We start from the raw sequence: 22,411 nt of genomic DNA, 5'->3' as shown, positions 1-22,411 counted from the left end.
TGTTTTGTAAATAACATTAAAAAAAATCCTTTGGCGTGGGGCCAAGGTAACTTATTCTCTGTACATGTGGCTATATTAATGAGGTGGGGTGTTACCATTTTCAAAATGCCATCGTCAACAGCGGCAACAGTAAATCAATTTCCAAACCCAAAGGTCAGCGATGTAGAGAGAGAGGTAGAAGGAGAGGAAGGCCAAAGGGGCCATTTGTTATTCCTCATTAGAATGGATCAGTCCTCCTCTCCCCCTCTCTTTATCTCAGCATCTCTGGTGCTCGCTCTCCCTTTCTTACGCTCTCTTTTAAGCTTTTTTTCCCTCCCACTTTTTCCTGTCTCTCTCTCCATCTCATTTTGGGCCCCCTCCAAGGGAATTAAATGGCGCAGAGGAGGGCTGTCACTTCAAAATGTCACCCTGGTGAAACAAGGACCGACTCACGCTTGTATTTTTCCACACCAACACCAGCTCCCCCTATAGTCAGATACGTGTGTGTGTGTCTGTGTGTGTGTGTGTGTGTGTGTGTGTGTGTGTATGTGTGTGTGTTTTTGAGACATTTCTACCTTTGACCTCTAAAGTCCGGGACCTGCCTTCTGAGGAGTTACTGTGTCCATGATTTGACTTTTTACAGCTCAACTTGAAACAGTGCTGGTATCAGAGAAGAGTCAAGCATAATTAATGATGGCCATAAAGCAGGCCAATGCCACCATTTGTCTCCAGTGCTAAAGAGATTGTGATAGAGACACCGCTGAGTCTCTGAGGGTTTTCTAACAGGGCAGCGGGTACAGCGTAGCGTGGCACCAACCCATGCACTTACACAGATCTCTTTCATCTCTTTCATACCCCTGGGCCCTTGCACTGTGTAACCTAAAAAGGACCATCTATTATCTATTCAAAGTCGCTATGGCTTTCTCTCTCTCTCTCTCTCTCTCTCCCTCTCTCTCTTTCTCTTTCTCTCCCTCTCTCTCATCCTTTATCCCTTGAACACACATATAAGCATCCAGTCCCAGCCAAAAAACCCAGGGACTTGTGTTCCACTTGGACTCCGTGGCATCCACACTCACCCAGGACCCCCAGGATCTGTCGGTGGCTTTAGCGCCAGGTCAGCCGTGTGTCCATTGTGTGGCGGGGCCTTGGAAAGAGCCCTATTTGAAGATCGTCAGCAGTGTCACCGACTAATGTTAAGGGAGAGTCCTTGTCTTTTCAAGTGGCAGTGCTGTAATGATTCTAGACGACAGACAGACTGGCGGCAGGACCCTCTGGACTACTTTATCAGTGACATTAAAAGGTCCGGCTACACTCAATGGGAAAGATCAAGGGCAAGAACAATGAGTGCCGCAATACTTAAATTGACACAACTATAAAAAGGGAGCAGAAAGCAGTGCCAAGCCTTGTAAAGGTCAAAAGGAGCAGTGGGAAGAGCTTTATTCAGGTGTTGTTATTACTGTCTATACTCTGTGTAGAAAATTTACAAACAGCATCACCTGCTGTGCATTTTTTTTTTCTCTGACACCTAACAATGTATGATGCCTGGTTGAGTACAAAACAGCCTGCATCCTGATTAATTCCTCAGAGGTTTGATTTCAGTCGCCGTTTGATGGTGTCTCAGTGCTATGTTAAGCAGCGAGGGGTTATGTAGTCACTGCGGGCCTATTAAGACCACAGAAAATTAGCAGCGTTTCAATTATCAGCCCCCCAAGGAGAGAAAAAGTGTGGCTAAAGCTTGAATTAGATCAGGACATTCTTCAGAATGAACACAGTTGGGATCGTAGTACTTAAAATGTCCATATATAGCCCTAATTACCCACCTCAAAGCAGTTTTAGATCAGGATTCTCATATGAACACCTAGTATGTCATACTGTTATGGCACCAATTAGACTGTTTAGAATTTTCCTTACACTTCACACATTTCTTATACGAAGTGAAAGGTCAGTCTGGAAACAGTGTGACAGTATAGATTTTGCGGTCAACAAAAAATGATGTTGTTTCTCTGTTAAGCGGTTGTTGACTTTAGATTATTACATTAGCCATGGATGGTAGGTTAGTCTAAATTAAGATAAATACTTCTTTAAAAAGTACTACTGGGAGAACACAGCTCCCATAACACGTGGAAAGTAATAGAATTTACAGTGACCTTTTATTACTAATTTATTGACCCACAGGAAACAACAGAACAATAATTGTAGTAGCTATTAAAACACAGTCAACCACACAAACACAGTGTAAAGACGTTCTACTGTGCCAAGTAAAGAAACATAGTGTGCTAAAATAAAAAATAGTAATGGTCTTAATATTGCTGGTTTGCTAAGTGTGTGAAACTGCTGTAATTACTATTTAATTTCTTGTAACCATCATCATCCTAAAAGTGTATGGTTTGATCACTGTATTGGCATGAGTGTAAAATGCCCAGTCTTTAGATAGATATGTTTTTGTAGGAACTATACACATGACTGGCTTGTGGATTTGTCCTTGCTTTTTTTCACCTGCAGAATAGATTATCGTAAAACCCATTTCATTGGTCGTCCTGTATAAAAGCCATCCAACAGCTTCCGCTCATTCAAAAACACAGCTGCCAGTATTCTGAGTAGGACCAAAAAAGTGTGACCACCGTCACCCCAATTCTCAAACAACCCCGCTTTCTATCTGTTCATTACAGGGATTGACTTTAAAGTTTTTCTCCCGGTCTACAAAGCAGCGAATAGTCTGGCTCTGGATTACATATCTGACATGCTATCATTTTATCTACCCAGCAGATCTCTCAGGTCACAGGACAGACATTTCCTCACAATTCCAAGAGTGTATACAAAAGCTGCCAAAAGAGCTCCCAGTGTTTATGCACCTAAAGTGTAGAACATCTTACCTGCTGAATTGAGGTTTGAAGGCTGTTTGTGAATGTTATAACCTATTCTCTATCATTGTATCTCTCTGTAGATAACTTGGAATTTCTTTTGCATATTGTGCTTTACAAATAAACTTGAACTTGCTCATATGTCAGCAAACCCTGAGTCTAGTACGCTTGTACTCTTTGTTCTTTTTATATAACAGTGGTTTTATATAAACAGGTGTCAGTACATCTGAGGGATTAATGTCAGATTTGTTGGAGGATCATCCAGGGAGGTGTCTTAGACAGCGTTTTTAGGACCAGAATGGTTCATGTGAACCTGCGGTCAGTTACTGTAATGTCTTAGCACACTGTGAGGATTTTATCTTCCTCGCTCAACAGACTTTTCTCTGGGCTCTACTAATCAATATTTTTCTAAATTAGCAATGGATCAAACGACTGCATGTGTAATGCGAAAGGGGTTACTGTGGTGACACAACCACAATGAATTGTCACACACTGTACCTTCCCAGCAACAACAGACACACACAGTTAGTGACAAGCTGGAGCCAAAGATATTTTTCCAGGAGCTGGTGGAGACCAAAGAGCCAAAAAGAGGGTGAATATTGGACGTTGGCGTCCAGAAACACGAACAATAGGAAAAAGCAGAGACACGGTATGATTTTGATAACAGTGCTTTCATCACATATTCATTAACCAAGGGCATAAGTATTTGAAGGAGCATACAACAGTCCCAGGTCATAATTGGATGTTGGGTCTTATTTTTATGCCAGGGGCAACCACTCAAAACCTTCTGCTGACTGTTCACCCTGTCTAAACCTGTTTAGTGTTTTCTGTCAGGTTAGCACAGCGGCCTCCATTTCAAGTCACATTGTGTTAAATGCATGGATGCGTGTGTGTGTGTGTGTGTGTGTGTGTGTGTGTGTGTCTTTAGCAGGACAGAGTTCAGACGAATAATGGAGTGCTGACGATCAGCAGCCTGAGTCTGGCTGACATCGCCATGTACCAGTGTGTGGCGGAGAACAAGCATGGCCGAATTTTCACCAACGCTGAGCTACGAGTCATAGGTAAGACCAAACACACAAGACTCCGAATTCATTTAGTGGAGTTGCGCTCATGTCATCTTCCTAATCACTTTTAGATGGTAGACACTTTTTTTTGGAGAGATGATTAATGTGCCAAAATAACTACGAGCACTATAATTAAAGGTGTACATTTGAGGCCATATCTCCTACGCTCACAGTCGTATTGGCAGAACATTCACTACATATGTCTGGAGATGTGTAGTAAATGTCTTTTGCCAATTGGATCAACGAAATAATTGTACAATTTTTCCCCTATCGCTCAGTTTTTTTAATCAGTGCTCTGTTACTTGTACAGGATCTTAAGGGTAAATTCATCCATTTAAATTAAAGCTGAGCACATAAAAACATTTTTTTCTGTTCTTGCTAAAAGTGCACAATAGTCTGTCTCTTATAATCAAATAACCACACGGGATGCTGGTCCGCCCTCAGGTGGGAAAGTTGAAGTGACTGGGGAAGATCAGCTGTGTGCACTGAGAATAGCAGCGAGAGGAGAGCAACACTTTGCTTGCTTGTAATAGTTGGCAGCAGAAAATCTTCAGCTGCAGTGAAGCTCCTATGTCTCATGTGAAGACAATTAAATGTCTTTTATTTAGTCTGTTTGTTGTTTTAGTTAGTTTCTAACTGTAGAGGCCATCTAATCACGGAAGGTGAACTTCATGTCACCGTTTATATAACTGACACGAGAACACGCACTGGCTAAAAGTAAAAGTTTAGTATGTTCAAGGTCCTTCAGGCTTAAAAGGCAGACAGGTAGTTGGCAACAGTAGTCAGACAAATGCAGGTATCATTAAAGACTGAGAAAATATAATTATCTGGGAGAGAAGAGTTGTGAATTGAGTTTATATGTACTTAGAGTAAAGCTTCTATGTGTCTGGTTTATTGTAGAAATCAAATGCAAACTTAATTTCGCCGCACACGTTTTCTATCCTTGTGTAAGCGCTCACAGCACTTGGCTGCATTAGTAAAATAAAGTAATTAAGTCCGTCAAAGCCACAGATGACTCTAATATAAACACATATGTCGAAACAGATCAGTAAGTGTGGTAATGAAAAGCCTGTACATAACAAACAATTCTCATCCTTCTCATCCACAACATGTCACGAGACCATATTGGCCACTACGATACTATTTCTTAGGGTTTACTGATGTGCACCTCCTAAACATGATGTCCTGTTCTTTAATAGAAGTCAGGGGACTTATCTGAGAGTCTCCCTGCCCTTTAGTGGGAACAAAAGAATCTACACTTTGTATTCTGCGCCTCTTTATTAAAGGATAATTTTGCAACAATATTTGTCTAAAAAATCCACTTTTCTTTCTTTTTTTGCAGTTACTCCAGAGAAAGAAAACATTTTCCAAACATGGTTAGCCATACCTGATAAATCTATACACACTACAGTCCGGGCAACAACAACAATTACTTTCATTATTGATTAATCTGACAATTTGTTTTGATTAATAATTTAATAGTTCACACCTTTGATAGATGTATAGTTTCTTATTGGCAGTGTAATATTTGTTAAGCTATTGTAATTTTCATGTATGATAATGTCTGTTTGTCAAACTAACACACAAACCTAGTACATTTCTGGGCCACATATGGTCAGTGTGCAGAATCGGGGACATACAGTATCTGAAACCTGTTGTGGAAACACTGTAAACAGCTGACATCATTGCGTCGTATTTACGTTCTGCCTTGTGTCAGCTTTATTTGTTTGGTTCTCTCCTGTTCTCTTTGCTCACAATATCATGTATTATATAATATTATATACAATATTAAGTACTGTGTTTTAATACAGCCAAATTCCCAATAAAGCTGGTGACCAGTCCGACTGAACAAGCTATTCTCTTCGTCTGCTCGTTTTCGATCACACGTAGAGCTGATCTTTACAATAACACCATGAATTTATAACATAGAGCTTTTTATCTGTTCGTGAATAAGTGGGATGTTGCTTCTTCTGCAACAATGAAGTTAAAAAGGCCCATCGGCTCGTGTGATGATCTGCCAGGAGGGGCTCGTCTGTCTCACTCTCGGTTTAGACATTCAGATTGGCTCATTAATTAATCGAATCCAATGCAGTTCTGGCTGACTTTACCCCCACTGGTGACTCTCTTCTATGGAGAGTAGCCAAGGTTTGTCCAAAATGTTGCTATATTTGTCGCTAGGTACTTTTGAAAAAAAGTATCTTAATCTTGCGACAGATGCACCGTTGGCATCACAGCGGGCTGTAAAACGCCCACCTAATACAAACTGTTTGTACCAATTCAGTTCGAAAGAGCAATGGACAAACTCATCAATCGACCAATGGCGTAACTCCATCAGTCAGTCATTCAGTCAGTCAGTCACGGACATTTGCAATCATATGGCCGGCCAAAAATACTTCCTTACTTAACACGGTCCCCCTACAGCCAAGAAGATCTGTTTATATTTTGTCATACCTGCTGTATTTGTTGTACTTGTTACATTTATTTAAAACATGAGGATAAACAGATTTGAATGAAACTGTAACTCCTCTAGTTCCTCCAAGAGTTCATATAAATTCCACCCATGTGTTATGAGAAGACAAGTACGACAAATATCTATTCTGCTGTTGAAGGAGACGCCGGCATTTCGCACTTAGTGTCAAGAAATAATTGTGAGGTGCTCTGTGTGTATAAATACATGCATTTCATTGTGTGTATTGCTGGGTATGCACGCACACCGGCATGCGTTGGCAGGTGCTCAGCCATGTCACTGGCGCCAGGCTGTGTGTTCACTTTGAAGAGCTTTCTGCTGAGTCGGTGCGCATACAAAACAGCTCCAGACGACGGCGCCTTAGTAATTAAGGCCTAAAGGAGCAGCAACAAAGCCTCCCTCTCGTTTTACATTCTCTCGTTTTTGCTTCAGAGCCCCACGGCTTAATTCTTAATGCATAATATCCTTCTAAGGAAAATTCATGGAATTGGAAAACCCACTTTCTTTCAAATAAAACGTCTTCTTTAAAAAGATGTACCATGTCTGTTCCCCTGCATTCATGTGAGCATGCGGGTCTGCCTGTGTGTGTGCAAACACGTGTATACGGGTGAGGAAAGAAAAGGATGAGAGAGCTGACCTACCTAATGGATGGAGTGACCTGCAAGCTTTAGGATGTTTCTCCACTGTCGTTTCCTCAATAGCTTCTACCCCTTTTGCTCCCCTCTCTCTCTCTCTCTCTCTCTCTCTCTCTCCGTCTCTCTGACAATAAATTAAACTTCCCCGTCTTTTTTTTTTTTCTGCTGCTGTCTCACTCACAGGAATACTTACATTCCTCTCTCTCCACTCTCCCCATCAGCCATCGCTCCGGACTTCTCCCAGAATTTGCTGAAGGCCCAAACTCTGGCCCGACAGGGTGGCGACATTCTGATCGAATGCAAGCCCAGGATGTCTCCCCGTGGCGTGATTTCCTGGAGGAAAGGGAAGGAAGCCCTGAGAGAGAGCCACAGGTACCGGGTTTCTTTGTGTAGAGCAGTAAGTGCATTGTGTATGGGACCACAGTTGTTCAGTTTGTCTGCTTTACCTGCAGAATAGTCTTTCATTGACTTATTTTATTTTTCCCTACTTGATATTCATGGTGACAAACTGCAAAGAACACACAGTGTGACACAATACAATCTGAACTGCATAACACGTTCTGCACTCCGCCACTTTCCCCCTGCTATCTACATTTCTTCACTGAACTCCATTTTACTTTGCTCTCCCGGCTGTGCTCAGAGCTGGTCTCTGCACTGTTTACTTAAGGTAATTGGTCGTTCCTAGACTGCGGCACTTGGATCGATGTGCTGATCCATCAGCTCATTAGCAGCATGTAAGGCCTGGAGGGTCATTAAAGCGCAAGGCAGAGGATGATCCAGAGTACCACTGAGACGCACAGGAAGCAGATGAAATACCCAGAAGGACTGATCAGTGACTAGCTGCTGAACAACATACATTCTTGTGTGATAGAAGTGGTGACACCAGGGGAACCAGCTGGACACCTTGTTTTATTAGAAATCGGGTTAAGTGCAGATCAATGCAATACGTGTGTGTGCTGCAGAGGAGAAGAAAGAAAATAAATGTTAATCAGACCAGAAAAAGAAACGCCTCTCCCCCTGAAGAAATAACGCTGGTCAAGCTAGCAGTAGGATGTACAGCATAATCAGTGGCCGGTCAGGATTTGTACCGCTTCTTCTCACGCGATAGCAAACAGGGAGATATGCAGATATGGTAGAAAGCAGCTTTAAACTACAAGCCCGTTGGTAGTGAAGTGAACACACACTTTATCTGTTTCATCTGCACAAGCAGGCAGTCACTGGAAACATATACGTTTTGGTGATAATTGCACTATTGCAGGTCTCACAACCTTGAAACGTTGATGGAGATTACATAAGGAAGAACCAAGACACCCTGATGTGCTGCTGCACTTTTAATTTTCGCTCTGAGGGGAAAATCTGTCATTATATGTGAGCTACACAAATGACTCAATAGTGCATTTCCACCGTTTGATAAGATCTTGATTTTTTTTTTTGCAGGGATGTGCCAGCAGGAAAAAGAGCACACCTGCTGGCACATGCAGTGACATAGTGGGGGTTCAGATTTCTCATTTGATATGGGATTAATTGTTCAACTGGCTCAGCAGCTTTTTCCACACCCAACCTCTAGGATATTCATCCTCACCACAGTGGGAGTGCAGCACATTTAGTCATGTCTCACCTTCCCCCTATCAGACAGTATGCTGGGGAAACTAAGGTGTTTGTTAATACAGATGATAATACCAGGCTGAGACATCACGGTTACAGGAGAGAGATGTTTTATTTGAGGGGGAGCAGCAGAACCAGCACCAAGATTATTGGTTGCAAAGGCCTGCTAAATGTTGGACTCAGCTTGCAGATTTATCATCCTCTTAAGTACTGAAAGGAAAATGCATCCATAGTGCAATGTGCAATATCAGTCGCGCCCATAAAGGCAAGATTTCCCATTTGAGATTTAACGTTACAGCCTCGCCCTGAAGTGGGTGAGCTGCATACAAGATGTTAGGCTTTGACATTATTGCAGCATCTCTCGCAAACCTATTCCCCGGGTCCTGGCTCGTTAGCATTTACTTTCCTCCATATCGAAATGGGGCGGCTACCAATGCTATTACAGCAGTGGCATATCACTAATCCATCCCACTGGCTCAACTAAAATACCCATAATTCCTTCTAATCTTCCAGGGATAATGTTTTCAAGGATCTGGAGCAGGGGAGAACAAATCAACTAAGAACACAGGCAGGATCTGATTAGTTAATGAAATCATGAAATGGTGATACCTACATCAGCTCATATCCCAGGCTTGCATAACAAGATAGCCTTATAACAGGGTTGCAGTGCACTTACAAAGGAAGCTATGAGGTTCACGATAAAGGGCTTACCCTAATTTAATTTCACAGCTGACCACTGCCAGCAACTGTGAAACGGATATAGGAAACAGCTCTTAGGAATATTACCTTTAGATTGAACCACTGTGTTTGAGACTGTTATGCTAAATGACATATATTGCTTTATCAAGTAATGTGAATTCATTTATAATCCTGCTTCTAAAACAGAAAGATCTTCCCGGATGTGTTGCCAAAACATAATGTGCATCGCTAGTGAATTAATTAAGCACGACTTGAGAAGACTGCAAGTTCCAAGTAATGTACTGACTTAATTATGCAATCCTACTTAAGTGGTTAAAATAATGTTTTTCATTTACAGTCTCTTAGTTTTTGTTACACCAGAGAGAGACACAGCAGGCTTTTAGATTACAGCCAGTAGCTCACTTTAACACCAACCAATAAGGTTGAGGTAAAGTGCCTGTTTACTATATCACACTGCTCAAGATTTTATGTGCCCCACAAATTTCCCCTATACCTTAATTGCTCCAGGGCAACATTTGAGAGGAGAGGGAAAGAAGGGAAAGAAGGGAAAGTGTTTCAGACAGATAATGCTCCTTACATCTTTATCCTGAACTGTTGCTTTGTAGCGTTGGCGAGGAGAAAGCCTGACATAGGCTACTGCACAGTTTAATGGCAAGTCTTATCCCTGTGACATCTCATATTCATAACTCTTTGTTATAGTCCATTACAAAGGAAGGCCTCAGTTCAGTTAGGAGAATATACCCCTATAACCATGGGGAATGGACTCTGTCAAGAAGGCTAATGTATTTGAATTCTTGAAGTCTTTAAGGCGATACAGGTCATTTTTGATCATTTTGGGAGGTCCTGGCTGCCTTCAAGGGATCTTTTAGAAAGGAGTGTTCAAGTCCTTCTTTGAGACACTGGCTCAACCCCATTACACCGTCATGTGCAGTTTAGAAGATAAGATGGGAGCTTCCAGTGAGGATTTGCAAGGCATGGCATTTATAAGTGGGGTAATTCATTTCAAATGTGGTTAGGAAATTGTTCTACAACCATGGTTGAAAGGCAGTATCAAAAATTTGTGGGATATAATTTGATCAAATTGGCATGACCTTTCTGACTGAGGGAATGAATTGTTGATAGATTTTCCACAGGAGCTTGAATTTGGAAAAGAGGTGAAGCTGTAGCATTTTCTGCTTTGCATCCATCAGAAATGTCAATAACATATTTCTCCCACAAGCATTCAATGTTTACCCAGTGTTTAGTTTCTTTCTTTGACAAATTACTCTTCAAAGAAGAAATCCCAGCACAGGGGAATTATCATAAATATCCTCCTTTAGTCGGTTAAGCCGTGGCATCAGAATCTAAGTCTAACAACTGTTTCACTTCATGAAATATTAATCTGTGCTCATGAGGCTTAATGGTCTGTAATAACTTTGTAATAACCAGGCCAAATTAATTATTAGTTCAACCAGCAGTGGCTGTCTTGTTAACTCAAGGGAACTTATTTTTAACAGTGTGATATTTTATTGATCCCTGTAGGGATTTTATCTTCATGCGTTCCCCCTGTGGGGAGATCAGAGCTGATAGAGACGCTGATAGAGTTGCTGAGGGACATCTCAGCAGATTCTTGACTCCAGTTTTCCAACAATAGAGACAGGACGCCTGTCCTTTTGTTTCTCTAAAGTTACACAACAGATATGACAGACATTTTATCATCATGGGTTATTGATAGTAGACTAAAGGGGAAAAAATTAGATAATTCTATCAATTTAAAATTACATCTACAACTAATAAAGTGTGCAAAGAGTGAAGGTGTCTGAATAATTTCTGAAGTTATTACATTACATTGTTCATCCCTTTACTAATTAACAAGGATTAAGAAGTTCTGCCTCTAATGGAAACCTTCAGAAGATCGTCTTTCCCTTTTCTAAATCTCCTGGATTTCAGCAAGTTTTTTCACATTTGTCTCATCACAGAACGATTACAATTAAATTGTGACGACAGGTCCAATTGACACCCCAAAAAGTGGCAAAAGATGGGAGGGGGTGTCTAATTTATTCTCGTTTGATTTTTCCCATTTCATTTCCAAAATAAAATATGTTTTAGCTAATAGATAACACGACAATGTAGATTACAAACCTAATTAGGTTGAAAGCCAAATTAACAACTACCTGAGTTATAATTAATAGAATTAACACAGAAAATGAAGTTAGTCAATGTAAAATTACAACTTATTGCTGACACTGTATTGAAGCTGCATTTATTTCAGACTATTTACTTTGAGAACCAAGTTAAGTCAAAGACAGCAAATAGCATCCCCTGAAAGTGCTGGGAAACATTTTTCAGTGATGTGAAACAGCAGGAGAATCCAGGAAGTAAGCAAAAACTTCAGTCACACTGTCTTCAACGGGCTATGATAGATTACCTCCAGTAATTACTGAGATCAAAGGAGAGAGAACAAGAAAAAGATTTTGTCTGAATCAGCTGGAATGCCTTGTTAACAGGAAAGACAAAAGGATCAAACATGAACAGTAGGTATTAAAAATGAATTATTTAGTGATACATTATACCAAGCTAGTAACTGGTGATATCTGATAATGTGTTGATGAAATAAATGTTTTGTGTGCATGCTGAAAACATGAATAAATCCCTCTCAGCTTTGAGTACTCTGTGCAGCGTGTAGCCAGTTTGTCACTTAAGTAAAGGAATGCTTTTTTAGCATCATGGTAAATAGAATTAATCAAACCTTTGATGTTTTTTCGTTGTATGCCTCAATCACCTGTGACCCTGTCCTTCATTTCAATTCATCAAACAAGTTTCCCTCTCAAATGCGTTCTTTCTTTCTTTATCCTCTATCCTTGACTTTGCTCAAAATGGGGCAAAATGAAAGGAGTTATGTATATTTCCTCATAAGTTCTTTGTGCGTTTTTTTCTGTACACACAGTATTCAAGGCCTTGTTGACACTGACATGCTTTTAAGGACTCATCCCCCACAAATCTTTTCAGTGCTCCTGGAGGGGACATCAACATTTCTTTAGTTTAGTTTTTCATCTTAGAAATTTGTGCCCTCATGTTACTCTTCCAGCACTCAAGATAACAGACAAACAACTCTTCTAGAAATTAAATTTTTATGTGACTAAACTGGTGCCAGCAAATATGTCTTTTAGGAAACCTGAACCCAAGGCTGGATTATGTTCAGAGTCAACATTTTTTGTTTTTCATGTCTTTTTTCTTTTTTTTTTTTGGGTAAAATGAAGTGCTTGCATTTCTGAAGAACAGCAGAGTCACCAGGAGGTGGTTTGGGTGGATGGTGGGTGTACAAACCACACAACTATCACACTAGAGACTGGGATTTGCAGTCCCATCTGTGGTGAGGTTGAGAGAACAAACGCGCTTTGGTTAAGGTTAAGAAAAGATTATGTTTTTTTGTGTTGGAAGTCACTGTGGATTTTTTTCTGTATAAAACCAGACCACGATCTCTCCCCAAACTTTAACCAAGTGCTGTGAGCATCTAAACATTACTGATATGTTCAGTATCAACTATTTGGGACTTAAATTAGCAAAATATCTTCATTACATTAATAGAAATCATAATCCGGTCTCCATTCCGTTTCCTACAAAACATACAGTATTTACTGTTGCAGTTCTGGTTCATAGTTAAAAAGCACTAATAATATAATACTGTGATTATCTGGATTAAATATGAGCAGGTGAACAAAATGAAGAAAAACTAGGTGCGTCGTGGATGAATTTAATTGTTGCTGTGAAAAGACACAATGAAGTGAAAATGAGACTTTCCTCTCATACAGTGATCTTACACTGTTCTTATCAAGTCAGTGCTGAGAAATCAAACTGTAACTCCTCACACTGAGCTTCTCCTTCTGTCACTCTGAAGCGCAAGAAGCCAATTAAAATTCACTGAGATAAACTCCAGGCTGAAGTTAAATGCTGCGGGACACTGGACTTGCTCATTTAGAATAGATTTTCATGCGCCTTTGAATATAAAATGACCGCCACGCAGGCTTCCACAAGAGCAGGGCTGCACTGTGCTTTATTAATCTAATACTGATGCACTGTCACCTCGCTGAATATGGTGGCATACATGTATATATATACCTAAATACTGTTTTTAACCCCCCACAGAGTTACAGTGTTGGATAATGGCAGCCTTCGGATTTCCAATGTTAGTAAAATGGACGCTGGACTCTACACGTGTGTGGCCAGAAACCAGTTTGGAGTGGCGAGCAGTGCCGGAAGCCTTTTGGTTAAAGGTAAGGTGTTATTTTCTTGATTTGGCTTCAGCCCCTTGTTGAAGTACTGTAAATGGCAGCTGGATGTTTGCTTGTGTATTATTTATTTTAGCCCCATTAGCTGTTACCTTGGCAACCAGTGGTCTTCTGCTATACAGAACATAATACAGAACAACAATAATCTACATTTATTAGGATGCTATCTCTATTATACCAAGCAATACAGATGCATTAACACCAAAAATATAATATACAAAACATTAGCTTTTTGTCATTAATTTTAGGACTGGCTTTGATACAGTGGTTAATTGTTCAAACCCTTTTGTGTGATCCGTTTGAACACCATGCCCCCTGCAGGTTTTCTTATCCAGCTCTTGTAATAAACTAACACATCACTTATGGTTGACAGTATTATTGGAGGAACACAAAGCAAAGGAATTAAATTTACTAACACTGACTTCTCTGCACACTTGATGAACAAACAGTGAGGCAGAGTTGCTATTAAGATTTCTTACCTGACACATATACAGTCCAATTGGTTGAGTGGCAGTGGCTGGAGGAAGTGAGACAAGAGGCTTATTGCATTCATGCGCCTCGATGTTTAATTCATACTTTTTTTGCACAGTGGCTCATAGCCATGCTCGGTTTGTTTAAGATTTCAATCCATTTAAATCACACACTTCTGCAGTGCAATGAATTTTCTAGGTCTTTCTAAAGAGCAGCGTCAACAACAGTGCTCTATTAAAATGCCTTTTGGTGATTCCTCTTCACAAGTTTTTTGAATTGCAAATTGGCTTGTATAGAAGCCCAATTTGCTTTCTTTTTTTTTTTTATCTGCCTCAGCCTTTTTACATGTACGAACGCATCTGTTATTCACTATATACTGTACATTTATGTGTGTGTTTCGAATGTTGGTGTGTGGTGGAAGGATTTATTAAAGTACCTACTCAAGTACAAATTCAACTGCAGAAGCACAAGTACTTGGAGAAGGAGATTTTTACAAGCGTACGGTAAATTCAATAAATATTTTTTGCTGTTGATGAGGGCTACAACTAAATTAATGTTTCTATCATCAGTTGCTGTAATCTGCAGGGGTTTATAAATGGTTCCTCAGATTTCACCAGGAGTTGATGTCAGCTGCCACTTCATCCCATTATTTCAACTTTTACAATGAACCGCAGACGCACTGGGGATATTCACACATAGCAACACATTCCAGCAATTCCTATGCAAATTCAAATGGAAACATTAAAATCCAGTCTATTCTGTCGCTGGTCTGTACAATAAAATCTGCTCATTATGGTTGTTTGAAATATACTGTCATTAGGCCATCGGTTGAGAGAATGAGAATCGCCATGCGCAGCGCAGACTATGGGGAATGAGGGAGCCAATTTGTGATGTTGCCTTCTAGTGCATAACAAGAAATCAGCATCAGGCATGAACAGCTTTGCGAGCAGAAAGTCTTGCTCTTCTCGTTTTGCATCCGGTGCCAAAGTTTTCCTGAGACTCACCTGGAATGCACCGCTCTGACCGCTCAGTTCTCCTTAGAGATAAATGAGATAAACAAGCTGGCCTGTTTTGACAGAGCTGAATATAGACCTTTACTCCCCCTGACATGCTGCATCGACTTGCCTGTCCATTAGATGCTTATGACATGCATGCATAATTCACAGTGGACGGGTGTACGAGCCTCTCAGCCTGTGCACTGTACTGCTGCTGAATGAGACACCCGGCTGAGAAGGACCACAGATTATGTTGAGGCACACCACGCTGAGGATGGAACAGGATGGCTTTTTGTCTCTGCACAAACAAAGCCAAATTATCGCCTCACTTCTGACCTGCTGTAATGGCTGAGTTTTTCCTTTTGTTTGTTTCCTTTTACTTTGTCTCTGTTGTTGTTTAGTGCTGCGCAAGACCATGCTCTGATTTATGAAACTCACAGAAAGAGATGCAATATAAGCTCACTGGCGGACTGAAAAGTAATTTATTTTGTTCGGTTAACATCTGGGACGGGATTTGTTTTAGAGTGTGGCATATTTTTGCAATTATTTCTGATAACATAAAGAACATAAGGAAATGAAAGCAAGCTAGCGGAATGTGTGTATCCATCTATATTGCAGACAGTCTGGAAAAGGGTATTTCTGACTTGGTGCTCTGTGTTTCTAGAGCCGACTGTGATCACCAGTCCAGCGGGTCATCTGGACGTTACCGTAGGTGAGAGCATTGTGCTGCCCTGCCAGGTATCTCATGACCCCACGCTGGACCTCAAGTTCACCTGGTTCTTCAACGAGCAGCTCATCCACTTTGGAAGCCACGGGGCTTATTTTGAAAAAGTTGGTGGGGTAAGTGCATCCATATATTTCCATCCTCTGTGTTTCCATGTCTCCAGGGTACAACATGAAGGAAATAGGATAAGTTGCCACCTAGAAGTTGCACATGAACATCTGCAACAACTTCTTCAGATCGCCATCGTTCAAGTTTCTGTGTCGAGTTCTTTAAATGAACTTTGGACTCTTCTTTATGGCAGAGCTACAGGCATATATATTTATATATATGTTATATTTGAAGCTCCAGATACTTGTGTTGGCCAAGTAACTTTTCCTGAGGTAAAAAAAGAAGAGCGTCAGTATCTCCATGGCATCCTGTATGTTCGTGTTTGAACATGTTGACCGTGTAGTTACAACTTTATCGCTTTAAAAAGCATCTGAAGCTCGGCTTAGATAAAAGCCGTGTGAATGAGCTGTGTGAATGGTTTCACTTTTTATTATAATCAGAATCTCTTGTTCCACATGAAATTTTACACACATGCAGTAGTTTACAGTGACTCAAGGAAGTTAGGAGTTATTTGAAGTCCATAAAAATGATCATTAACACATTTACGTCTCATTTCTCTAAAGCTGAATTTCTGTTACATCTTTTAAGGAGCAATATATTGAATACTTGCTCATGATGAATCAGACAGATGAGATTTTTTTTTTTTTTTGACTGAACAACAGGGCTCTATGCTGCCTGTTCTGCTTGTTAATAACACCTCCTCCACTGACAAAAGCAGCAACTAAGAAATTCATTATGCAATGCTCAGCCGTGCGTTACATTTGATTATCTAACACCAAATATATTTTTCTTTTAATTAGGAAATGAAATTATGAGGTCTTGGCTTCTTTATCACCTCCTGTTTTTTTTCATCCAACATGATCATGAACAACAACAAGAGCTTTATAATTGCATGTAGCCCTGCGGTTCCTTTTAACACTTGACTCCATTGCACCTCACCCTCGCATGTTGTGGTGAAGACACTAGTCACATATTAATGGTGGATGATCACATTACTTAAAGGAGCTATTCACTAAGAGCTGTCTCCAGTTAACTCTATCAGATCTTTTCTGCCACTATATATATATATATAACTTCTGTAAGAGCAGGCTATGACATGCTTTTCTATACTGATAGTCTGCTGTGAACTCAAGGAGATTAAAACCTGAATGTATCGTAGAGCTTTTAGGGTAGTAAAAGCTATACGCTATAAGGGTTGTTATACCTTAAGGCTGTAATGTTACACCTGGACTAAACATAAAGCCACACGCTGCTTGAGAACTGCTTTACAGCTCAGAAATGGGAAGAATCAACAGACTTGATTTTGTGCAATTGTAAATTGAGAGCTGTGGTTATTTTCACTTTTACTATCAAAAAGATAAAACCCTGCAGCTGCATCCTTTAAGTCAGCTGGTAAAGAACATACTGTTTCCTGCAAATGTTTAACAATATGAAAACTATGAGCCTCTAGCAGTATTGACACCAACCTCACTGCTGGCTACAACCCCTTTCTCTTGTACAGCTTTAAATAGAAACATGTTCTTCACATTTTATAGGGCTAATTGTTGCTGCCAGAGCTGTAGTCACACCACTGTCATAAGATTATGGGAGTTGTGGTGTCTATGTGGGAGAGAAAAGTTTAGAGAAAAGAAATAAACTTTCCATCTTAGGTAAGACACTAAATACCTTAGGTTTAATAGTTGTATTACTTGTAATATGAAAGGGAGATGAAAAAGCTGACTGAAGGATGCAAAGCCAAACCCCAGTGAAACACAGTCAGCATTTTCAGTACTGGCTTCTCAAATATTGTAAATATCAAATACCAGAATATGTTTGTACATTTTGTAATTATCTGATATTGCAGTTACTATTTTGCTTTTTTCATGTAACTCTTCACCCAATAAATCATCACAATCATCACATCACATCGCCTTGTAGATACAGGTGTGATGTGCAATGGACAGAGAATGTCATCTACTATATGATTACTGTATTTTGTAGGACTTCTTAAACTTTAACTTAATTTAATAAGCAAGCTAGGAGGTTCCTTTTTCCTGCTGTATATAAAATTTGCAAAAGTGAGAGATCTGTGACCCATTCCATCCCTAGTTATATTATTTTAATGATGGCAGGGAGTTTCAAAGAGTGAATTACTTGAAGCAACTGAATTTTTATCCGTATAAAATGTCCCTGATTATACATCAAAGTAATTACTGAGCCTCATCCTGTTTCACAGTCCCTTATTTTCAAAGATAAGACATCAACTTAACATTAGCACTAACTTTAAAGTTAAAAGCTAATAATGCATTTGGCATTGAATGGATGTCTGCAGAGTAAATGGAATCAGAGTGAATAAAAGGGATAGAGCTGAAAGAAGCTTTTTAATTCCCCACAAAGAACCGTCTTCATAAATGATCATGAAAACCTGCACTCAGTCATTTGGCGTGGCCCTGGATTTGTCTTGTACCTTTTTCTTCCATAATGTAATAAACTGAATGCCAAAAGAAATCACTCTGACATTGCACTTTTTTCTACAGTCCTTTTAGTTGATCAAAACTAAATTTCAAGATTTTTTTTCTTTTACTAGTTTTAACTTACTCGTCTTGTTTCTTTCCTAACTTCTGCACTGACAGCGCTCAGCTGGTGACATCATGATCCGAAACATTCAACTGAGGCATGCTGGGAAATACACGTGTGCCGTTCAGACCAAGGTGGACAGTGTCTCTATTGCCACGGATGTGGTCGTCAGAGGTAAGGATGCCCAACACGCCACGTATAAAACCTCCGTCAAACAGCACACACCAGATTTAAGAGAAAAAAAATCTGATTAGTAGTAAATGATCTGCCCAGATCATTCATGGGTTCTTCTCTCACTCCACCAGGTTCGGTGCAAATCGGTTCAGTACTTTTTTGCGTAATCCAAACAAACAAAAACAAACAACCAACAAACAGACATGGGTGGAAGCATAACCTCCTTCACAGAGGTAATAAATCAAACTTCAACGACCAATTTTTTGTAGTAATATTTCTACCTCATGATCTGATATTGGAGCCTGGCACCCAATGTGACTTGTCTTTTTTTTCATAGATACTAAATTTATTGTGGACCTCCTCCCATGTGTCCTTTTTAAAAAAAAAAAGAAAAGAAAGAAATGTGCAGTATAACCCAAGGAGCTATTATGGCCAGTTTTTTTCAATAGCTTTCTTATTTTTTTTTATCATAGACATGTAAAACCAATTTTCTTTTCACCTGGGCTTTATATATGAAACCTCCAGCTTGTAATGAAAATCATGCAATATGCACTGCAGTTCTGACTTGTATTTTTGCTCTAACCCTCCCACTCTATTTCCATTATTGATTCCCACCTGGACCATTAACAGTTATAGTTAAAGCTTTTTTAGACTCAGTTTAGACTTCATGTTTTATTATTTGATTTGCTCAGTAACATGATTAAAGCATCATGTTATTGTTTTGGCTGCTTAACAGTATGTAGGATGCGTATGGATGGAAGTAGGACCCAAGTACAGATATGAAGACAGATATTTTTGCAGTATATATACTAGCTCAGCCTTTGTTAAAAGGTTATAACGACAGAGTGCATACACATCGCCACTGTTGCTACGCCTAGATGACATGCACCTGAAAAATGTAACTACCGGTATACGTCAGGGCTACGGCAGCTATGGAGATCCCAGAGAAAAGCTCAGTTATCCACTATCTTTCATCTTGTGCAGTAACACATTTAGCACAGCCATTTCTGAAACAAACTGTCTGCTAGCCAGGAATCTCACTTTCTTCCCCACTGGATGAAAGCATGTTAATGCAATGCCATAAAAGCACTATAGCTGAATGTATAGCCATAATTTGCCCATTAATATGCTATAACACAACATTAATGGAAGCATGTGAACGAAGTTACTGTGAGGTATCTAATTAAAAAGCTATGGCCTGACAATGTACACCGTATCTATGTAGTTCTATGTGGGAGGCACATGTTGTGCACCGTGATGCAGACGTGTCATTCCACCTTTGTCTTCCCACATAAAACCCCTGTATGGCAGTGGTTCACAACCTTTCTGACTCCTGACCCCTTAAAATTGAAATAAAAACCATGACCCTTAATCACAGGTTGCATACAGTGCAGTATGTTCATTGTTCATTGAGTTGTAGGGAAGAGTGATTTTTCTTTATAAAAAAGATTGTTTCATTTCAGTCATCTGAAGAAGAGGTCAGCAAGCAAAGCAAAGATTAGAGAAAAATGAATATAATTTCAGAAAATAACTTCATGTTTTTCTTCTCTCCTATTCTGTTAATCATCTCGCGACCCCGGTCATTTACCTTGCAAACACTTGACTCTGACTCCCACGTTGGGAACCATTTCTGTACAGCATGTCATGATCTGTAATAGTGAAAATACTGCTCTTTAGGAATAAAGAGAATGAGATAAGATAGACTACATTTGTTAAAACAAATCATGCTGCAGAATTTGTCTCGATTCGTCGACTTTTCTCTGCATCACCATCGATGTAACAAACATTGCGTTCGGACTGGTTGTAGATCAGTGTTGCACTCAAGCGTCAGCAGGTGTTAGCAGCTGTTGTCCACCATCTGTGCCTTGGTTCCTCTTCTCTTCATTAGTCTCTACAGTATATATCATCCCTTGTGAGTGAACTGTGACAAATTCTCCTTCCAGGTCCCCCTGGCCCCCCTGTAGACTGTCAGGTGACTGAGATGACAGAGACCACTGCCTCGCTGTCCTGGGGACTGGGCATGGATAACCACAGCCCCATCCTCAGCTACACCATCCAGGCCAGAACGCCCTTTTCTCTCGGGTGGCAAGCCGTCACCACTGGTAGGCTGGTTTCATCCGACAGTGTGGTTTAGGTTATGTGAGTGTGAAGTTCACTGAGTAGATAAAAAAAAGAGTGAGGGGGGTGTGACTGGTATCCTTTTCAAACACCACACGTAAAATGACAGTAAATAACACATCACCAGCTTGGCTTAGTTTCAGTGGCAGATCTTGCAGGGCTTTCGATGAAAGGTTATTTCTGTGATGTCTTTCAGTTCCTGAGCTGCTCGGGGGGAAGCAGCTGTCAACCACTGTCACTGACTTGAGTCCCTGGGTGGAGTATGAGTTCAGAGTCCTGGCAACCAACAACATAGGAACAGGAGAGCCCAGCAAACCCTCCAAAAAGGCCCGCACCAAAGAAATGCGTATGTATCTCTTATTTTCTTATATTTTCTCTTTTGACAACAGTGACACAAATCGCTTGCAAATTATGCACATTTTATGTAGAGAGATTCTACTTCAGGGTGGCAATTAGTTCCCTTCACATACACACATGAATATTTCTGTGCATTAACACAAAAACATAAAAAAGTATACTGTCTCACAATGGCCACCCCATTAAAACACCCTCTAACTAAATACAGAACTTAATGGTTTCATAAGGTGTGGACTTTTCATATTATATTCCATATATAGCATATATTCCAATATGCTGCACATTAAAGTATGAATTCAAGAAAGGTCTCACACTAATCATAATAACTTTTCATATTTCATTTCAAATGACAGATACATGAATAAACAAACTGCTACATACAAACACTGTGTTCATCTGTTAGTTCCCAGGGTGACCCCAGCCAGAGTGAATGGTGGTGGTGGTGGGCGTTCAGAGCTGGTCATCACATGGGAGGTAAACACGCATACATTAAATTGTTTGTGTGTGTGTGTGTGTGTGTGTGTGCGCGCGCGCGCGTGTGTGTGTGTATTTTATTTTTGTACAATATATTAAATGTACAATACCAACCTTTTTATATTGATATTGATCAAGTCAATCAAACACACCAGTAATGACATATTGACTTGGGTAAATGTTTGTACCACTTTAGTTTTACATTGACTTGGAGCTCTCGCATCACTTTTGTCATTCAGCCATTTCAATGTGAAACTGAAATATACAAAGATTAACTCTCTTACAGCTCTGTTATATTTCACCTCAGTATAAAACCACTTAACCAGACAGTGATAAATTCATGCAAGGCTTGCAAGTACAGTACCACTCTCAGCACTATTCTCCTAAGTGCCCTAATCCATGCATAGCTGCAGTACTTTTAGGTATTAATATCTTTAATATCAGTCATCTTGAGTCATCCCTCTGAGTCATCTCATACCTCCTTAGCCTGTTCCTGAGGAGCTGCAGAGCGGTCCAGGCTTTGGCTACGTGGTAGCTTTCCGCCCACTTGGGGCACAAGGCTGGATGCAGGCCGCTGTCACGTCCCCAGATGCCTCTAGATATGTCTTCAAGAATGAGAGCATCCCTCCCTTCTCCCCCTACCAAGTCAAAGTCGGGGTTTACAACAACAAGGGGGAAGGCCCTTTTAGTCCGGTTACCACCATCCACTCAGCGGAGGAAGGTGGGTACTATTACAACTAAAAGCAAAGCATGTCTTGATTTCACTCTGTGAATGTACAACAACTCTAACACTGTGTCCGCAACAATGCAGCATCAGGTTAGTCTTGGTCTGATTTCTATCATGTTTATTTTTAAT

The 22,411-nt window shown here is 40.2% G+C and overlaps 1 protein-coding gene across 2 annotated transcripts in view; it reads left to right on the top strand.

Annotated features, from left to right (window-relative positions):
* Window positions 1–22,411, top strand: part of cntn3a.1 (contactin 3a, tandem duplicate 1) — a 72,411-nt gene that overhangs the window by 43,555 nt on the left and 6,445 nt on the right. The window contains exons 10-18 of one of the 2 annotated variants that reach the window (XM_023427705.1): window positions 3,772–3,901; window positions 7,228–7,378; window positions 13,436–13,563; window positions 15,709–15,884; window positions 18,489–18,606; window positions 20,550–20,708; window positions 20,921–21,070; window positions 21,485–21,555; window positions 22,042–22,276. In XM_023427705.1, coding sequence (XP_023283473.1) covers window positions 3,772–3,901; window positions 7,228–7,378; window positions 13,436–13,563; window positions 15,709–15,884; window positions 18,489–18,606; window positions 20,550–20,708; window positions 20,921–21,070; window positions 21,485–21,555; window positions 22,042–22,276 — 1,318 coding nt within the window. Of the gene's footprint in view, window positions 1–3,768; window positions 3,902–7,227; window positions 7,379–13,435; window positions 13,564–15,708; window positions 15,885–18,488; window positions 18,607–20,549; window positions 20,709–20,920; window positions 21,071–21,484; window positions 21,556–22,041; window positions 22,277–22,411 lie in introns of both variants that reach the window. The other variant, XM_023427704.1, reaches the window with a different exon arrangement.

This window comes from Seriola lalandi, unplaced genomic scaffold (assembly GCF_002814215.2).
Source record: "Seriola lalandi dorsalis isolate HSWRI2012SDOR001 ecotype SW California unplaced genomic scaffold, Sedor1 jcf7180002054861, whole genome shotgun sequence".
Classification (NCBI taxonomy): domain Eukaryota; kingdom Metazoa; phylum Chordata; class Actinopteri; order Carangiformes; family Carangidae; genus Seriola; species Seriola lalandi.
This window is presented reverse-complemented; position numbering and strand designations above follow the sequence as displayed.